Source organism: Typopeltis vanoorti, chromosome 10 (assembly GCF_054136105.1).
Source record: "Typopeltis vanoorti isolate ZY-2024b chromosome 10, IOZ_Tvanoo_1.0, whole genome shotgun sequence".
In the NCBI taxonomy this organism is placed as follows: Eukaryota; Metazoa; Arthropoda; class Arachnida; order Uropygi; family Thelyphonidae; genus Typopeltis; species Typopeltis vanoorti.
The window spans coordinates 35132897-35152579 of record NC_143558.1 but is presented as its reverse complement, the minus strand read 5'-3'; the positions used below and the strand labels follow the sequence as shown (position 1 = coordinate 35152579).

The 19683-nt window shown below is 34.6% G+C and overlaps 1 protein-coding gene across 2 annotated transcripts in view; it reads right to left on the bottom strand.

Moving 5' to 3' along the window:
• Positions 1 to 970: 970 nt before the first annotated feature.
• The window catches only part of LOC150102332 (retinol dehydrogenase 12-like), a 79359-nt gene continuing 60646 nt past the window's right edge, over positions 971 to 19683 (bottom strand). Inside the window, exons 1-7 of one of the 2 annotated variants that reach the window (XM_090399517.1) lie at positions 12964 to 12996; positions 11346 to 11495; positions 8307 to 8498; positions 7312 to 7470; positions 3580 to 3699; positions 2556 to 2763; positions 971 to 1390 (exon numbers count right to left, since the gene is read on the bottom strand). In XM_090399517.1, the coding sequence (XP_090255643.1) occupies positions 1270 to 1390; positions 2556 to 2763; positions 3580 to 3699; positions 7312 to 7470; positions 8307 to 8498; positions 11346 to 11472 (927 nt within the window). In that variant the 5' untranslated portion in view covers positions 11473 to 11495; positions 12964 to 12996 and the 3' untranslated portion in view covers positions 971 to 1269. Of the gene's footprint in view, positions 1391 to 2555; positions 2764 to 3579; positions 3700 to 7311; positions 7471 to 8306; positions 8499 to 11345; positions 11496 to 12963; positions 12997 to 19683 lie in introns of those variants that run through there. The other variant, XM_090399518.1, reaches the window with a different exon arrangement.

Here is a 19683-nt window from a genome sequence, read left to right as displayed (position 1 = left end):
TTCAAAGAAAGAAAAATGACGTGCAGAGGCCGCTAAAGTGCCGATTAACCCAATTACTAAAATAAAAGCTTTCGAGACAAAAGGTGACTAGAGAAAGGCGTCAACGAAGCGAAACAGGACCACACCAAGATCTTTGATAAAAGAAAGTTAATGATTTCCTCTTTGTAAGTTCGTTATAGCCGATCTATTTCAAGAACTATGCGTTGCCGCGTAGTAATTTTGGTGAATTGATTTATTTTCCAAGGTCGAGTATTTCCAAATGAATGTATAATGTAAACATTTTGGCTAAAGTTTAGCACCTTTGCTAAAAAATGCACTCTCGGACCAGAACTCGCATAAGATTTTAACAATTGAAATTAGTGAAAATACTTTTTGACGAGGATATGGACAGGCAGTAAAAGTTTATATTTGAAATCTTACTAAATCTATTACGTGATTTGGAAAGAGCAGACTAATCAAGTTCGTAACTACTGTCGGAAATATAACAAACAAAATATTGCGAAGTTTGCTATTGCATGCTGGTAGGGTAATCAGCATGCGTAATAAGCAATTCAGTCATAGAATCTTTAGCACATTCGCTTTCTGCAAATCTTAAACCTAAATCTATTTAATTGCTTTTAAGGAAATGTATAACTTTCATAATTCAGTAAAATACCATTTTTATATTTAGCAGTTATGCGTAGTTGCTAATCATAAAAACTGGCACGCTATTTTAACTTCGAAAGGTTTGTCCGTAAATGATATCACATTTTAAAGGGACATTTTGTGATGGAACAAAGGATTGCACATAGCTAGTGAATTCAATATATGGCATTCTTGTGAGTTGCTAAAGAACCTGATGTTTTTTACATCATGCGCGTTGACAGTAACATAACTTATTTCTCTTTTTATGTAAATTTTAATCATAAAACTTACTAACTCCATATAAACATGTGCACAGTATTTAATCAAACATACAAAGAGAAAACACTCATGTTACAAACATTTATTATCAACTGAAAACTACGAAGTTAATACAAGAATTTGTTAGCATTTTACAAACAAATGCAAAGAATTAAGTAATTGTTCTATAGAAAGAACTGCTTTCCCTGTTGAAATACTAAAATATTATAATACAAATAATATAACTTTATATTATAAAGTTGAAGTCTTCATCTTTTGGCACCGAAAATGATGTAAATGATGTCACTGTGAAAAAATATGAAACTGGAAATGTCTTAATTTTATCTGTTATCTTTCTGGTATTGAGAAAAAAATAAATAATCAGTATCAAACATCTCTATTTCTTTTATTTGAAATCAGTTCTGTTCTGACTATTTCTTCTGTAATTACCCATAATTTCTTTGCTACTTTACTGTCGATGTGATTGGCAGCTACAGAACGACAACCACTGAAACAGAAAAATTTTATAAATGACGAAAATTGGTTCATTTTATTTCTAAAGTTTAAAGGAAAGAAAGATTTATTTCTTATTGAGGCATGTTTAGCTTAATTGCTTTAACACAACTTCGGATTGATGAGAAACGTAATCTCAAAATGTAAATGGAGCCGAAATAAATTTTGGACTTCCAAGGACATCCCCGTTATTGTTACCCATTGCGAATAAACTGACTGACTCACTGCAATACGTAGTTTTATTTCAGGTTTCCAAGTTATGACTCGTTAAAGTAATCGCTATCCCATTCCTTGCCTTCAAACCCACCTCAGGTCTGTGTGTTCAACCATTCCATCTGAGAATGTATCTCATTCGGCCCTTTAGCCCAATATCTTATACACAAGATGAGTAAGAAGTCCCAATATCTCATGCTTTAATAGTGGAAGAAACATCGAGTAAAAGACTCCTCAACAGCTCGACCTTTAATAAGAAACCCAGGTTTTATGTGACAGTCCCTTGTATGGTTACATCAAGAAGAGTGTGCCAAGACAGCGTTTTAATATCAGAGCACTGAAGGATGCCGTCCATATGGGATTATTAAGCATATTGAAATGGGTGACACACAGCGGATATAATCTGTCGCGAAACTGATAATCCACATGCAAATAGCTTCGATCAACTCCAGTAGCTGATGCACCAAAATATCTCTCCAGTAAGAAAGTCTTCTGACTGGAAAGATATGAATGCGTTCAAAATATGCGGTGATATTTTATTCGCACTTAGTACATCTCGCTTTTATCTTAATCACACAAGTAACTTACTCGAGATTTAAATGAATTACGTATATGTACAGGGTATTAAAATCAAATACTCAAAGATAAAAGTCCCATGATAGAAACTTTATTCAGAAACATTTATCAACTAAAAAATTAAGAATTTCATAAAATACTTGTTAGCATTTTTCAAACAACTGAATAATGAGTAATTCTTCTATGAGCAAAACGGTTTTCCCTATTCAAAACGAAAAGGAAAACATAAATATGATAATATAACTTTCCAAGTACTCTTCGTCATAGTATGGATTAAAGCTACGTTATTTAGACTGTCACAAAAGCAATATATCACACAGTAAAATTTATTAATATCATAGCAGAGATATACCTTAAGAATTATTACAAACCTGTAATAACGTCCACTTTCTTTTGCAAGGGCATCGGCAACAGCACAGTATATTATTGTCTGGGCCCCCATTTTAGGAGTTTGGAACAGCAGCCTCAAACACATGTTGAAGATGCAATGGAATGGAAACCTAAGACTTCGTTCTAGTGTGTCGGTCACACTAGTGTTCACCAGTCCGGGATTGACGCAGTAAGCTGTTACACCACTACCTGATCGCAAAGAAATTGCTTTGTGAAAGTACTAATGAAATTATGGAATAACACAATGTAAATTCCAATCATGGCTATAATTTACACTAAGCGATCCGTTCATAAAATATTCATTTAATAGTAGCCACTAGTTTATGTCGCCCATAAGCACTAAAAACTTTTGGTGTACCCCCTACACATTCCAGAATTAGTCGATCTTTAATAGAGATAAGTCATATTGAAATAGATGTGATGTGCACTGATTTTCAAGAAAGTTGGGACTAAAAGAGTTAACTGCTCCCTTTAGAATATATATTTAATTTGGTAGAATGGACAAAAGATACTTTGTCCATTCTACCATGGCAACTCTTTTTTTTTTAATACTTGCGATGTATTACTTATAGAGAAATAATCAACAAAAAAATAAATAAAATATTCTGAACATTATGAATGAAGAGCAAATTTATAAGGCAAAATCCCCATTTCCTGACTGAAGTAATGTGAATATTGACGCTACAAAACTCTTAGTCTTAAACGAACTGTTGTAACCTAACACTAGACTGTATACATTTGCGCATTTATTTGTTTATTATTTCATTTTATTGTTATAATTTTGCTTCGTATTAGCCGACATTTTAAGTTTTCTGACCTCCTCTCCGTGTCGCCCTTATATTTTTAAATCAACGTTAATGGCGATTCCACGCCTAAATTCTTTTTCTTTCTTTATCAAGCAGAACCGACTGTAGAATCGCAAGTAAAAAAGTTCCCTCCTCCTTTGCTAACGACTTAATAAAATGTAAGCTACTTAACTTTTTTTTTTTTTTTTTAACAACTTACCTTGGAGACGGCGGCCGAGTTCTTGGGTGAACAACAACATTGCCAACTTTGTCTGGCAATATGCGTCGAAGCAATTATATCCCCTTTGAAGATTTAAGTCATCCAGTTTAAGATCTGCAACTAGAAATAAAAGCACTTGATTTACGATACTCCTATTCTGGAATAACGAGGTTAAAAAATCGCAATGAAATAATATAAAACAACAGTGAAAATTTCTCCACTACTTAATCCATCAACTACGCGCATCGCCATCTACCGTCCAACACCAATAGTAATAATAAACATAATAATTTCAATTAATACTGAAACATTTATACTACCATAAATATTAAAATATACTTTATAATTTTTAAAGTAAATTACAGTGGCGGCCGGTACATAAGCACTGTGACACTGCAGCACCCCCAAGGAAAAAATGAAAAATTTAAATTTTGTTTGTGTTTATAAATAATAACAACGCTTACAACATTATATAAATGCAATACAACATGTTCAAGGTTACAGCTTATGTTTCTACAGTGATTCAATGGTTAATTTGCCAAATATTTCAGTCTGAATATTACAGACCATCTTCAGTGGCTACATAGGAATAGTTTTAAAAAACAAGGTGGAATACGAACAATTGATCATTCACATATAGAACGAGCCACGTGATGTCATATTGCTAAGTATTAAAAGTGTAAACATTTTTTTTTTTATATATCAGAGTCGTGATTAAATTAAAGATATTAATTTAGAAATTCATGTAATAATCTTAAATAACATTAGACTGATATAGGAAGAAAAAAAATTAATGTGTTATCCTGATTAAACTTCCCAAATTTTTGATACAGATATACAGTCATTACGATTCAAGTTAGGACGCTGAAGTAGGGCCTCCACACTTTCTTTAAATAAACGTTCAAATTTGTAGCGACATCTGTGTAGGAGCAGAGTCTTGGACCAAAGGATGTTGTGGCTTGTTTCTATTCAGTGCTGAGCTAATCCAGATTTCTCGGGTTTGTTGTGAATAGATGATTATGCTCTTGAATTCTTTTTCAGAATTGATGCTCTTGAATTCTTTTTTGTAATATTCAGACTGAAATATTTGGCAAATTAAATAATATTCTTGTGTAAACGTGTATATATTTTATAATCCTAATGGCACAAGTTTCTTTAAAGAATGAATAGTTAATAATTGGAATTGTTCGAATAACGCTTTAGATTACGAAACAAATACACTGCGATTTAATGCAGTGTCGGAATTATCACGTTCGACCAATCGCAGCTAGACTCGCCGATATTCGTTTGCGCTTGTGATTGCACGTTACAAGTCATTCCGACACTGCTCGGTTGGACAGTGTATCGTATGCTTGCGCGCGTTATTTCTGTGAGATGCAAAACTTTTATTATTGGTGTTTGTTCGCGGCGAGGGTGAAATATTTTTAATATGTAAATTTATTTATTAATAAATTGGTTACTGATTAGGAAAAAAAAAATTTTTCTTTTTTTTTTTTTTAATTTTGTATATGCAGCACCTCACTTAAAATTTTCACCGGCCGCCACTGGTAAATTATTTAAGTAGTGTTTAATTTAATTAAACGCTATTAAAAGCAGTTTTATTACTGAGCATGTGCAAGAAAGCTTTTTGTGTTATCGAAATTAGTTTTTAATGATATATTTTTTTACCAGTTAAAATAGAAATCTGATTAACTCTAGTTTTTAAAGATTTAAAGATTTAAAGAAAGAAAATCCTTTTCTTAAATTCTCGGAGATGTAGAACTGCGTATTTCCTTTAGCAGATATTAAGTTCTTTAGAGGAGTTTAATTATTCCATATTCTCTCGCTACTTTAGATTTGTTATCGCCTTACATTATTTATTTTATTATTTTATTTTATTTAATTTTAACTTAGTTCCTGGTGAAAATGGCGCTAAGGGAATTAATGAAATATTGGAATAGTCATTTAGCATCACATGACATTGGGATTAATATAAAATCCGATGCAAAGCAGGAGAGGATTACGCCGGCCGGAGACCCCCTAAAAAAAGTGTTTATATATGTATATACCATAAAGAGAACTACGGCTGAACTATAACAAATAATTAAAATATATGATTTGATGGTCATAGAACCAGTATCACTAAAAGTAACTACTCACAGTAAATATATTTCTAAGTAAATAAAACCATCCTTCTTTTCTACTCAAACTCAAATTACAATACCAGTCATATTACACTAAATTACCACTTTCCAAATAACTGTCTGGAATCTCCTCAAATTCGTTTAAAGTATCTGCTCCTATGTTCCCTTTTGCGTGAAACCTGGGTAAATGTAAACTATTCCAATAATTCAGCTTGTTCATTCAGCAACTTGATAAACTTCAACTCCAATTTATTCGTCTTGTCTCTCAGGTTTGAAGCTTACAAAAATCACGATGCCATTCTTCATAAGGGTAACCCACCACTGGTTCAAATATCAACATGGTCGCTCTCTCTTCTGCATCTTTTCCAGCCAATCAAATATCGTTTCTAAGGGATTCCAAAAACAAACAGTACTCTAAATGAGGTGTAATCAGTGTTTTGTACAGGAGAATGATTTGCATATTTGAGTCTCCTAAGAGTTGTTTGCAAAAGAATCCCATTTGCCGTTCTAGTTGCTTGACTAAACTTATTTAAATTTCATAGTGGACTGCACTATTATTCCTAGGTCATTTTCATCTTCTTCTGTTTTCAGTTTATCCTTATGCAAAGAGTACGTTATCCTTGGATGCCTACCCAAGTGAAGGATATTACTAGCTTCCTGTTAACCGTTTTCTTCCAAATGAATCTGTTATATGCAGGAGTGTAGCTAGGTTTTTAGCGCCCTTGGCAAATTCGTAGCTAAGTGCCTTTTATAACGTGACCATTTCGATAATTGGTAAAATATCGTGCCTCTGACACTGGCGTCCTTGGCTACTGCCGCAATGCCAAAGTGTTTCTACGCCTCTGGTTGCCATAACTCCAATAGGGTCAATAATTAACAATTCGGTTTTCTAAGGCACTCTTAACTGTATCAATAAATCCACCTAGATCTGGGTCCTCCTTTGAATCTTTTCCGGCATCAAACATCTGATTTGCTTACCTTTCTTCTCCTATTCTGTAAAAGTGAACATACCACGTGAGATCAGCTTTGCTCACACATTCTTGAATGTTAACAAAGTCAAGTTCCTTCCCTAACTTCATTTTTAATATGATTTTGCTAATGATGCTATCTTCCCTCTCTTTTTTCATGACTCGTGTTTGTGTCTCTAATATTTGATCAACTGTTATATTTTTAATCCAAACACAGGAGTTGTTAAACATTGAGCACCATTTCTCAGATAAAAGAAATATCCTATTTAAGTCGAGTGGTTTCATACATCGGAGGTATGACTATTCTGTATCACTCTCTTCCTAAATACCCTTCTAACCACTTCAGTGTCTTAGCTAAAATGACATATTTTCCTAGTTTGTAAAAAGACGAGTATACAGTACAATATCAAACGCCTTACTAAAATGGATGAGATACCCGAACTCTCATTAAAATGCCGAAGTTATAATAGCAACCCCCCCCCCCCCCCACACACACACACTTCCAATAGCAAAAGTGTGTTACAATAATAGGGATTTCAATAAACAATGCATTTCGCGGTAGGAATATTATACCGAAGTTCACAAGCAGAAGTTCGGATAGAAACACATCGACGGTTAAGCTAAAACGTCTTTTTACTCACCTCTGTGAGCAGAGCATGTAAGGTTGATAATTCGTGCTGGAGATGATTCTTTCAGTCTGTCCAACAGTAGTAAGGTAAGCAGAAAGTGTCCCAAGTAATTAACGGCAAGGTGGAGTTCGTAGCCATCTTTCGACTTTTGTTGCGGATAAAAGGCGATAGCTGTAAAGAAAAATGCTAAAACGTTATGTCAACATTAAAAAAAATATATAAAAATAATTCATTATCATTTGATGTTTTTCTGATAATACAGACCGAGGTTTTCAACTGCCCCTTGATATAGCGCGAATTTCTGACTTCGTTTGTATGGTGAACCGAAGACATCCAAACACTAAACTTGTTTGACTTCTTCGTCAGACACAGCAATAAACTGATTTAAGCTTCGATCAGTGTTTATTGCTGTCTTTCCAAGTACAAAAGGGAGATAAATTTCACAAAAACTTCATTATATGTTTTTAGAGAGGTCAGTGATGTTCCTGGAGATATCACCACTTACGAGCAGAAAAGAAAACCTCTCCATTACAGGTTTCTTTCAATGTTTTCGCTTTGTTCTGGTTTCGTCTGTTAGGTCAGGGATCGATTCGCTTTCTTACAACCCGAATCTTTTTTTTTCATCATTTCGAATGGATCAACTTTGTTCCTTTTACTCCCATAACCCTCATTTGTGGACACTCCACGCATTGAATGCTACTGTGCCATTGTCAACAACTCGGTCAAACAGCTGCTATCTCAAACGTTTCAATAAGTTTATTACTTTGCCAGACTATCGTTTTTCTCACCTACAACAGTTTTACGAGCTTTTTTTTTCAAATGTCTGTTCGAGAAATTGATGTTTTTTTGTTTTACCTATACGTACAGAGTATTTTCCTCCTTTCATTTTGTAACTGCTATTAAATTAAAAAAAAAAAAAAAAAAACAGTGGTAAAACAGGTTGTGTGTGCGTGCGTGTTGAAGAGAGGGAGGGTTTCCCCCTTTGTTTCTTATATTCGCTTACTTACCAGCATTATTGATGAGTACGTGGATTTTCTTTTCTTCCAGAAGAATGTTATCAACAAAGTTGCGAACTGATTGGAACGATCCCAGGTTTAATCGTCGAACTCGGGTGAAATCTTGGTGCTCTTCACTTGCTATTTCGTACGCTGTTTGTAATCCCCGTTTAATATTACGACACGCTACTATGACTTTGGCTCCTAGAAAAATAAAATAGTTCAAGTAGGTTCATATCGAAAAATATGTTCATTTCGGTGGTTTCTTAAAGAATGAGAAAAAAAAAATTATCCCCGATGGGATTAACGTTAACAATATTTTGCGTCCAAGGCAAATGAATCCTTATGAGGGCTGCGATGCAGCAGCTTACGACATACATACTTTCGATCAATGAGTGTCGTCGCTATCGGTGGGGATTTCACAGTTTGTGGTCACCCTATCATGAGTAAACAGAAGAAATCTCTTGTTGTAAAAGTTGTTCCTTTCGTGTTTTTTTTTTTTTTTTTTTTTTTTTTTTTTTTTTTTTTTTTATAGCCAAATCCGGTTTTAATTTTTGGTTAGAAATGGGGATTCGTTTCCTATCCTAACAAGAGAAACCTTCATGAGGACACCTCCCCTAAAGGCAAATTAGCAATACACAGAAATGCAGCATTTTCATCCCACACAACATGCTAACAGACAAGCGATATTGGATTGGAATTACAAAAATAATAAGCACCTAAAGGCAGACAATGCACGTTATATTATTATAATATATATTGTAATACTTGCGTATAATAATATAACTTATGCGCAGTTAACGTATAATATACACATAGCAGCCACTGAATTATACACTTTTATTCAATACCATGTTGGATCTCCTTCAGCCCAAATTACAGCAAATCTGCGGTTTGGCATAGATTCCACGAGGTGTTGGACTGCATCTACAATATACCTAGGGGTTCACACACACACTCACACTAGACAGTCCCTAAATTGGCTCACTTCTCATGGAAGAAGACTTTACTCCCGGATCTGTTTTTCTACCATGTTCAGATCAGGAGTTGCCAGGGAAGATGGCGAAAGTCACTGTCATGCTCGCTGAACAGCACTATTGTCATCCATGAAACAACCGTCATCTGCTGGATAAAAAAAAGTCACTATTGCAGGATGGATTTCGTCGACAACAATGTTTAGATATTCCTGGGAGGACACCCGACCTTCCAGCAATATCAAGGGACCCGTTACGTACCAACAGAACAAGTCCCACACCACGCCTTCTCCACAACCTTGAGTTGTGTTTACAAGGCAAGCCGCATAGCTTCATTGTTTATGCAGCTCCCGCCCAACTTTCTGCTTACCGCAGGTACAGAACAAGATGTACCTGACTCATCGGACTACATGATTTTTTTCCAGGGTCCAGTCACGATGTTCCTGACACCACTGTAAATGAATTTCCGGTTCTTCGCAGAAATCGGTGGTTTCCGTATAGGCATGCTACTGCCAATACCGATCCTCTTCAATTCCCCTCGCATGGTTCTGCAAGATATGACTCGGGAACAGCCTTCATTAAATGCTTCAGTCAATTGCTGCGCACAAGAATTTGTTTGTCCGTACAAGCCTTCTCGGATGACGACGATCTCGTTCCTGACAGACTGTCTTAGGAACGAGACAGTCTGTTTGCAGAAACGCAGTTTGCCTCTTAGGACAAGCAATGTGGGTTATTTTATCACTAATTAAACATCTGAGATATTTCACCTTTTGAGAAACCAGTCAGCTCTGCTGTTTTAAAAATCGTGGCTTCAGCCAGACAGGCATCCACAATAAGCCCTTTATCGAACTCCGAAAGATCCTTTGTTTTTCCCATTGTGATCAGAAATGTGTTGCAACTATTTAAGAAGCATTCTTAAATAGTTACAACACATAACCAAGTATTTTGCATATACTCTGCGTGAGTAATGTTTACGTACATCCAGGGCTGTACTTACACTTTTCCCAAGGTAGGGGGAGTCCGACGTGCTAGAGTGCTCCGGGGACATCCTCCCTCATTGTTTGGTACCTGTAACTGGCCCTAATTTTTCGAGGTTCCAGGCTGGAGCCTCGTGTACCTTTGCATAAATACAACCCTGCGTATATCTGCACAAAGGTTATAACTCAGTGACCGTTATGCATATACGTTAATTGCGTATTCTACGAATGGCGTTTCTATTTTGTGGGAGGAAACCAGGGCCGACCTTTTCTACAAAGGGGCCCGGGTGCAAGAAACCTTTTGGGGCCCTAAAATATTTTTCAAAAGGTAAAAATTAAAGGATTCGAAATAAACGCATTGTAAAACCTCTTACCTGCAAATGATTTTTGCACAAGAAAACCAAAAAAAAAAAAAAAAAGCATTCGAAATATAATACGTTTCCGCAAATGTGTACCGACTGTGCCCACTCGATCGTGGAGCCCGGGTGCATTGCACCCACTGCACCCCCGAGATGGCCGGCCCTGGAGGAAACCCTCTACCTTCGTGCAAGACTGGATACATCTTCACTTGATAACCCTTATAACAAGGTTCCCGAGGTCTTTGTAACTGAAGGATAAACGTCCCGTTCTCCTTGGGACCGCGCTACGAAGAAACCCCAGCCAAATAGCACAAGTGATTAAAAAAAAAAAAAAAAAAAAAAAAAAAAACTTATTTCAATCCTTACTTGCTCTGAAATAATCTAAACAACCAACCATTCCACTTTGAAAAGGGGAGTCCAATCTCCACCGCAAACATACAATCGATGACGAATTTGATCCTTTGCGTTTGTGTAATATTATTTACGCAATACTATTTCTGATAACGGAGTATGGTAGCAGACGAAATCAATTTGACGAGATAAAGAAATATGCATTAAAAGTATTAAATAAAACTTAAGAAATTTTGTCCAAGCATTAACTAGAACTTCTATTAAGTAAATAAAAATTAGTGGTAACTTCAAACAGCATTATCTCGAACCCAGTCGGGGGGACGGGAATTAGTACGAAAGAATCCTGGTTACTTAAGAATGAGGTTTGCAGAGGACATTTGCCTTCCCTACCTCTTTTGAGTAATTCTCTCGCAGTCTCCTTGCCTATTCCCATGCTTCCACCAGTTATGATAACAGTCTTGCCGTCTAGCCTTTCATTACTTGGACATTCCCTACCATTAAGCCATTCCAGTAGCATTACTGATATCAGAATGGATTAGCCTACAAGGAAAAAAAAACAACTAATTATTTATAATTAACAATATCAGGCCGAATTATTGTAACATTTGCAGAAACAACTGATGTAATCCGTTAAGTTTTGATGTGTGTGTGTGTCTCTAATATAACCGATTCAGGAAGTTTAAATATTAACATTGAAAGAATTGCGTTTAAATGGTAATATTTAATTTGCCAATTAATCAGCAATTATATTCTCTTATTCTTCTTTTCTGACTTAAACGGAACGAAAATTTTAATCATTATTGGCTTATTCTGGCTGATGTTAAAATTGACATTGTTCGTTCTTTCTTATGGTTGACAGGTCTTGTCGGGTGTGTATTATAAGGGAGGGTAGCGCCAAACGACTTCTACCCGAAGTTGTTTACAGCTTTTCATGGACGCTTTGTTCTTTGAGTACTGTAATAACTTCGACGTAATTGAACGAAGCTATTCGGGATAATGGAAAAATTAATCTTAATGACTCATTTTTATTCATAGGAAAAACGTCAGGTTTATTATTTGCGCACACGCAAATCATTCCTTCACACTGAACTTCAGGGGAGGGGAGAACTGGAGTGTCTTTATAAAGAACCATTTGGAATATATTAAGACATCACGCGTCTATTGTTTTCTGAAATTGTAACGGATGAGTAGGGAAGCAATGAATATTTAACAAGATAAAGAGTGGTATATTTTAATTTTTATAAAATTAAAATATACCATTCTATTCAAACATGACACTTTAATAATGTTAGCTCACTAATAAGCATCTCATCTGTCATCCTCCAGAAATAGAGAATTTTGATGGAACAACTAACCGAAGGGGGGGAAAAATAGCGGTAAACAAAATCGTAAATTTTAATCATGTATTTAGAAGTATAAAGCTATAATTCAAAAATAAGGCGAGCATACATTTTTTTTTAAAGATGATTATACAAAACAATCTCAATCCTCCTATATTAATTATCCTTCTCTTTGATTATTTATGCTTTTTATCTATTGTTTATAATACCATGTAGTTATATTGCATAATAGTATACGAAATCTGTCATACGAATTTTATAATCATTATAATTAATGGTTTGAAATTTTTGTCAATAGATGGCAGCAGTGTTCATAGTAGTTACTGATAAATTCAAATTCCTAGATATATTACTGTGTATATATATATATATATATATATATATATATATATTAGATTTAAGGAAACTTATAACAAAACATAACAGAAAAAAAATCAGTTATTTTGTTTTAACTGCAACTTTCAGAATACATGCTTTATAATCACAGATTCAAAATTTGTGTTGCAAGTTTGAATGTGTCATTCTCTTGTAGTATTCAGAACAGAAGCTTTTATCTTAGTTTAAAGAAATTAAATAGTTAATAGCCTCACACTTTTCTATAATCGTTAACTGTTAATTAATAAAAAAAAGCAAAACAAAATTTAAAATACAAAACAATTCCTACTTACGCTAATCACTTTACACAACTTGTGCCACGCGATAAAGATTTCCGCGAAGAAATTAAACTGTAGGTTCCAAGCTAATACTGTGCTATAGCGCCCTCTACTAGAATTAATTATAATTGGAGTTTGTTTATTCAGCAACTTGATACAGGCTTTATTGAAAGGGAGCTAACATTAAACAGAAATAACTGTCTTCATGTATTTTTTTTAAAACAAGGAACATTTCAGATGCTGGTTGTCTTTCATATGGCTATAAATGATAAACAATCGCAGCAAAAGTTAAGTAGCACAAAAACAATAAAAAAACTTATTAAAGAGAACAATTTTATTAAAAAGCACAAAATAACCAAAGAAAACTGGTGAAGATCGAACTTCTTTTTTTTTTTTTTGAAATTATAATGCCTAAAAATTAACTGTAATTGTTCATAACTCGAACAATGACAGTTCCCTCACACAAAACGATTTAAAGTATTGGGGATAATTTAATTTTGAGACTCCAACGTTTCATTTAAATAATACTGTCTGCAGAGATACAACATATAACATTATGGACGGCAGTAACACATCCTATCTAGGAAAATGATGAAGCTACTTGCTTTCTCGTTTCTAAGCTGATGTTCCATGCGATTAGATAACATTTACCATCATAAAGTCTTCATGGGAGAGCACTAAATCTACGCCCTTGTGTACTAATTACCATATTACCGTTATAATTTTAATAATATGCAACTTATAAGAGCTTAGAGTACACCGATAGTATGTTGTACCGGCATATTCTAAGCTCTTATAACTTGTATACACATTATCTATAGTTCTATATCATAATATGTACACCTAGGACTGAAATACTTGAAGGTGGAAGTGTGTGATTGTTCAGTAACTGTTACACAGTTTTAAATATCATGTTGGCATCAGAACACCTATGGACTACTGTGTGCAAGGTATTTGCACTTTTGGGTTGTATGTCGGAAAGATGGTTAGTAGCTATTTTGGACAGTTGCTGAAAAAACGATGTCCATAGTGATTCTTTGTGAAATGTCAGTTTTACAGCTGATAAGGTATCGTATCATTTTTGGCTTGTCTTGCGTCCTTTGATATTTTATTATGACCTGGAAGTCTAGCAGAGCACAGGACTTTTTTTTTTTTTTCAGCTCTCACATTTGCACTCGAAATGACTCAGATTCCAAAAGGTGATCAGATGGTCCAAGCGTTTTGATAGCCATCGAAGGTTCTCGTTTTCTCAATGACCCGTGTATGAAATACGATAAGACAAGTATGAGAACAAAGAACATGTCCCTTTTTAATAAAGAAAAAAATAAACAGAAAAGAAGTTGTTGGACCGACAAACAACCAAAGACGTATTTTTAAAGAGCCAAGTGTGGTCATGCGTTACCAAACAAAATAACACTACAGTTGCAAAAAGATTCACGCTGAAGCGTGTATACTAGGGGACCAATCGATGTATCTCACTTAGTACACTGCTTAAACGATTTTATGGATTGCGGTACTCTCCGATTCATATTTACGAGAAAAATTCCCCTTCAAAAATTGTGTGCTAAATAAACCTAAAGGCAACGTGGTACAGGACTGACCAACTTTTAGGAATGATAAAAAAAGCTAGTCACTTTGAAAGATCATCACTGAGGTTGTCTTCATTGTTTTTAACACTGTTCCGTGTGAGGAATATTCAATGTATTTCCACGGAAACTTGTCAAAAATTGGGGATAGTATGTAGAATATACCCTAGGGCAGCATGTGACGACACAGATTATTTGCTGTGCTGTAGCCTAAATATGTCCACACCATATTAAAATATATGTGTGTAAAGTCATTTGTTTAAATTTCTAATTTTAGCCTCATACTTTTGAAAATAAAGTATTTATGTCATGATTTGCAAAGTTAGAGGAACACTCCATTTGTCAAATATTGCTATAATTATGTGACAAACCACAGCAAGGTACAAAGGCAAAAGACAGCACTCTACTTGAAATGGGACGTTCTTTAAAGTTAAAAGTTATCAAACGAAGATCAATGTTATCACTGCTGTTCATATTTTTCAAATATGGAAGTGTAATGATGAAAAGAAACCACACAAACTAACGGAAATATATAAAAGAGTGTCGAAATTGAGTGTGTCAGTACCTCTCACTGTGCATCTACAGAATATTTGTGCCAGAACATTATGTACCGAACTACATGCTCTGGTGCTGCTACAGCTGCGTACAAAACAAACATTATAACCAAAAGAATGATCGGGTCAACTTGTGATGGATATCTGACTCAGACCGGACAACAGATCATTGAAAAGCCGTAGCGAATCAAAGCTGTTTTACTAAGTGCCGAATCACGTTACGCATCCTTCATGATGCAAGGATTTGTATATGGTGATTATTTCAGGAGCTTTAGCAAATAATCAGGAGATTATTTACGCTTGCATTACACTTTAGCAAATAATCAGGAGATATTTGATTAAGTGTAATGCCCCACCTATTATGTGTAATTATGGTAAGGAATGTTTCTCCTAGTTTGGACCAGGACTCCTTGCTGTATTGTTAAAAAAAAAAAAAATGACACAGAAATTATGTTGATAATAGTCTGCACGATTCTGTTGCCTACAAGCGGTGCTTTCGTCGAAACAGCCCTTTGATTATGAACATGACATCTACTTTGTCATTTGCTAGAGAATCACCATCGCTTGCTTTGACGAGATGAGAATGCAGAGATTACATTCAGCACAGAGTCTTGTATTAAATCCTAACATCTCAGTGGAGAAGACGTAGATTCACAGTCACACCAACACATACAACTTCTATTAGAAGAGACTGGTGATTTGGTGGAGGGATGGACTAAAATACTCGTGTTCTTCTTTCATCAATGCTTATCGAAAAATATCTAGGAGAATGACATCCCTGATCATTGCCAAAAGGGAGTCAAGAGAAGGAAGATCTGGCGACGTTTGTGAAAAATCAAGGATTGGTGAAACATTTTGCCATTATAATTTTGCAGTATATGGATACATACATGGGGACACACATGTATTATTGTAATTATAATTAAACGTATGATGCCTAAAGGTAGCAGTCCTTTGTCCTAATCCCATCTAGGACGAATGGAAATCATCTTCATTCAAAAAAAAAAAAAATTTAATTCCTCAAAGCTTCTTCTTTACCTTACCTTACCTATCCTCTTCGCTCCCTGCAGAGCATAGGGCCTCAAGCATTAACTTCCATCTGACTTTATTCAATGCTTCTTTTTTGATCTCTGCTGCTTCTTTAGAGAAGGAATTTTTATTAGAAAAAAAGAAAAAGAAAAATTTACAACAAGACTAAAGCCTTTCCAGACTAAAATTTTCTAGACAATCGCATCCACTCATAAAGTTGTCCATCAATGTGCGCTACCGCAGAAAAAAAGTGTTTTGCTTTCTTCAGGTTAACTGTAGACTCCTCTCCGGACGAATTATTTCAGGGACAATAATCCGACCAGGGCAATTATGTACTGTTTTCGCTTGGCGTCACCGATCATTGTTTGTCACCTCCTAGAAAAGTGCCGCTTCACGGATGTGTGTGGTCCTCCAGTTGCTGTCATCTTTCGCATTAAAATATAGACCTCCACAGCGTCATAATGATATTTCTCACTATCAAATGGACAGCACGTGTCAGAATGTAATAACATGTCCACACGAAGATCGATCACTGTAGCAGACACACATAAACCCTTTTTACAATTCAATAGTTGATTTTGATGGGTAGTTTTTCTTAGTGAGACTGAATTAAACACCAGACGTTAATGTTACAATCGAAGTCGTTTAGAGGCGAAATTATTATCATAAAGATGATCTCATTTAGGCTCTTTAGATTTAGATCAAAATATGCATTCATAATTAAAAGCCTGTTTAAAATTGTAAACTTCAGTTGTTGTTTTTTCCCTTAGATAATACGCATTGCAAATATCTTCTTACAATCAATTTTTTTTCCCTTCATATCCAATAAACAAAATAAAAAATTATATAATGGATCCGTAAGAAGGTTGAGGGCAAGTACTAATTTAAAGAACTTTGTATCTAGATCGCAGATCTCGATATATGACGTTGTCAAAGGATGGTATTTGAAAGCTGAGAAAACATCGGAAACCTAATCCAGGAACTAAATAAGTGAAAGTTGGAACTGAGGGATGCTCGTAGACATCAGTAATCCTCACAGAACAACCAACCATCCACCTGACATTTCCATACACTTCTGTATATCCCAAATAAAAAATACACGCACGCTCTTTTTCCGTCGTTTATTCTTAATTTTAGGGGTGTTTCACAAAATGTCGCCTGTTATATTCGCATTTGTCTGTCCGTGTGCATATAACAACTCTATCATGGATTCTAATTCGAAGATTATCTTTTATACCAGAGACTGATCAGGGTTTGGAGAAGTCCAGACATCGTTTTCCTTCGCCTGATTGAAGTTTATGGAGGTTGTTTGGAACTTCATCTTCATAATATTTGACGTAGTCATTATACATTGATCGTTTTTTTAGTTTTGTTGAAGATAAGTGTGAAAATGATCATCGGAAACAATAAAAAAGAAGTAAGAATCTAATTGGATAACATTCTTGATTACTTTGCAATGAACCTAGAGCGCTGTTTTTGGACAGTCTGCAGGAGCAGTTGAGCCGAAAACTGATTCTGAACTTATGCAAAGAAATTTAACTTCATTGAGGGAATAGCAAAGAGAATTATTCACGTTATGTTATTATTAGTTATTAATAACGCCCTTATCTGGTAAACTGGAAGATTTAAGGACAACACAAAGGATAATTTGCAGTTGGATTGCAGCTGTAAGCATGGAGGTCAAGCATACGTCGAATATATTATTGAAGGTTTTTTCAATTAGCAAGTTGTCCAAAATGTTGCAGTTCATTTGTCAAAGTTGAATTGTTTCATGGAAACAAATTAAGAAGGTCGGCGAGTCTTTCTTTTTTTCTTTCTGTTTGCTTTAATTATTATAATAATATGTTACGAGCAAAATTTAACTCCCACACAGCTGACGAAAGAAATGCAAATTCAGCTGGCAGTTCCGCGAAGATAATTTAGCTATTCAATAAAGATTTTGTTGCCTATAGCGATTAGATTTTATCTCTGCTTGGCTATCCTTGTGCGAGCTTGATCTTATATTTCTCTTTTACAAGTGGTGATTAAGCCATGATATATAACCTCTTATTAAAATTATACTTAATTATGTAGAATATCTCCATAGAATTATAATAGGAAACTGATCTAATTACCGAATGAAGCCGAAAGGGTCATTATTGACGTCATACATTATTGAATTTATTCCATACAAATAATCGTAGATTAATTTTTTGTTGTATTTTCTTCCAGCTCTTGAACATACCAAAGTCATTTGGTTTGAAATAACACATCAATTCGAATTTAACTTGTTTAAGATCGCATATAAAAACTATTGAGCAATAACTTAGTTGAAACTGATTTAACTGCAGAAATCCTGGCATAACATTAAATATACTACTTATACTAAATTAAACCTGGTGGTTTAATTTAGTATAAGTACTATACAGGTAACCTCGTATAAAGCGCATGTAAGGTTCCACAGAAATGCCGCGTTATGCTAGTCTCAGATCAAATAGAAAAAAGTAGGGTTATGTTCCGAAATCGTTTTTTTTTTTTTTAATTATATAAACAACAAACATATCCAAGAAAAATATATTTTTATTTAATTCAGGTAATTCATGTAAGTTAAGAAAAGATATAAACTATGATACAAATACATAGTATAAAAGTATAAAAATTACAAATTGTACTTAAACTTCATTGCACATAATGCATAAATGTTTTAGGCAGAATAAAATAGTGCAACTTTTAATCTTTCATAGTACGAGGATTTGAGGATTGGTTAATAAACACTGGTTTTGTTATGTAATCACCTGATGCATTACTACAAAACAGTAGGGTAATTCTATCTTTGGAAACTTTGAATCCAGGAGCTGATCCGTCATCTTTCGAAATATAGGTGCGTTTTTGCATTTTTTTAAAAATATAATCCGGATTCATCCGCATCGAACACTTGGTTTGCACTATAAATGTTTATAAACTTAGAGAGCTTTTTTGTTTAATAAGATTTCCATCCATAGGATTTTCTTTTGAGGTACAATCTTCTATCGAAATCATTAGAGATTTCTCCATTTTTCCATTAGAATATCGCGTACACGAGCAACGCGCTTTGCACTTATCGTTGACCCAGCAATAAACACTTTCTCGGATTTTATGTTCATTTTGTTTGATTGTTCGAATTGTTGATTCATTTAAATTCAAAGTCCCTGCAAAAATTTCTGGTTTTTCTCCATTTTTCAACCGATCCAAGATTTTGAATTTTTTTCTTCGAAAGAAATTAATTTTGTTTTCAGTGTTGGTTTTTCCTTTTGGTTACAGTTTGTGGCCATTACTATAAAAATAATTTATCACACAAATAAAGCAAGCATTGCATATTGTATGTAACTCACCAGAAAATAAAGTGTTCAGCTTGAGATGAACACACATGATTTTTAATGAAATTTCGTGGCAGAAACGAGGACAATTTTCAACAATAAACGTTTTATACGGTAAACAATTGAGGTACACGCGTGCTAAAGAGTATTTCCCCTAATATAAATTCTTTACTTATAATTACATGCGGGATACAGGCAGACACAAATTTAACGAAGATAAAATGTGATTTT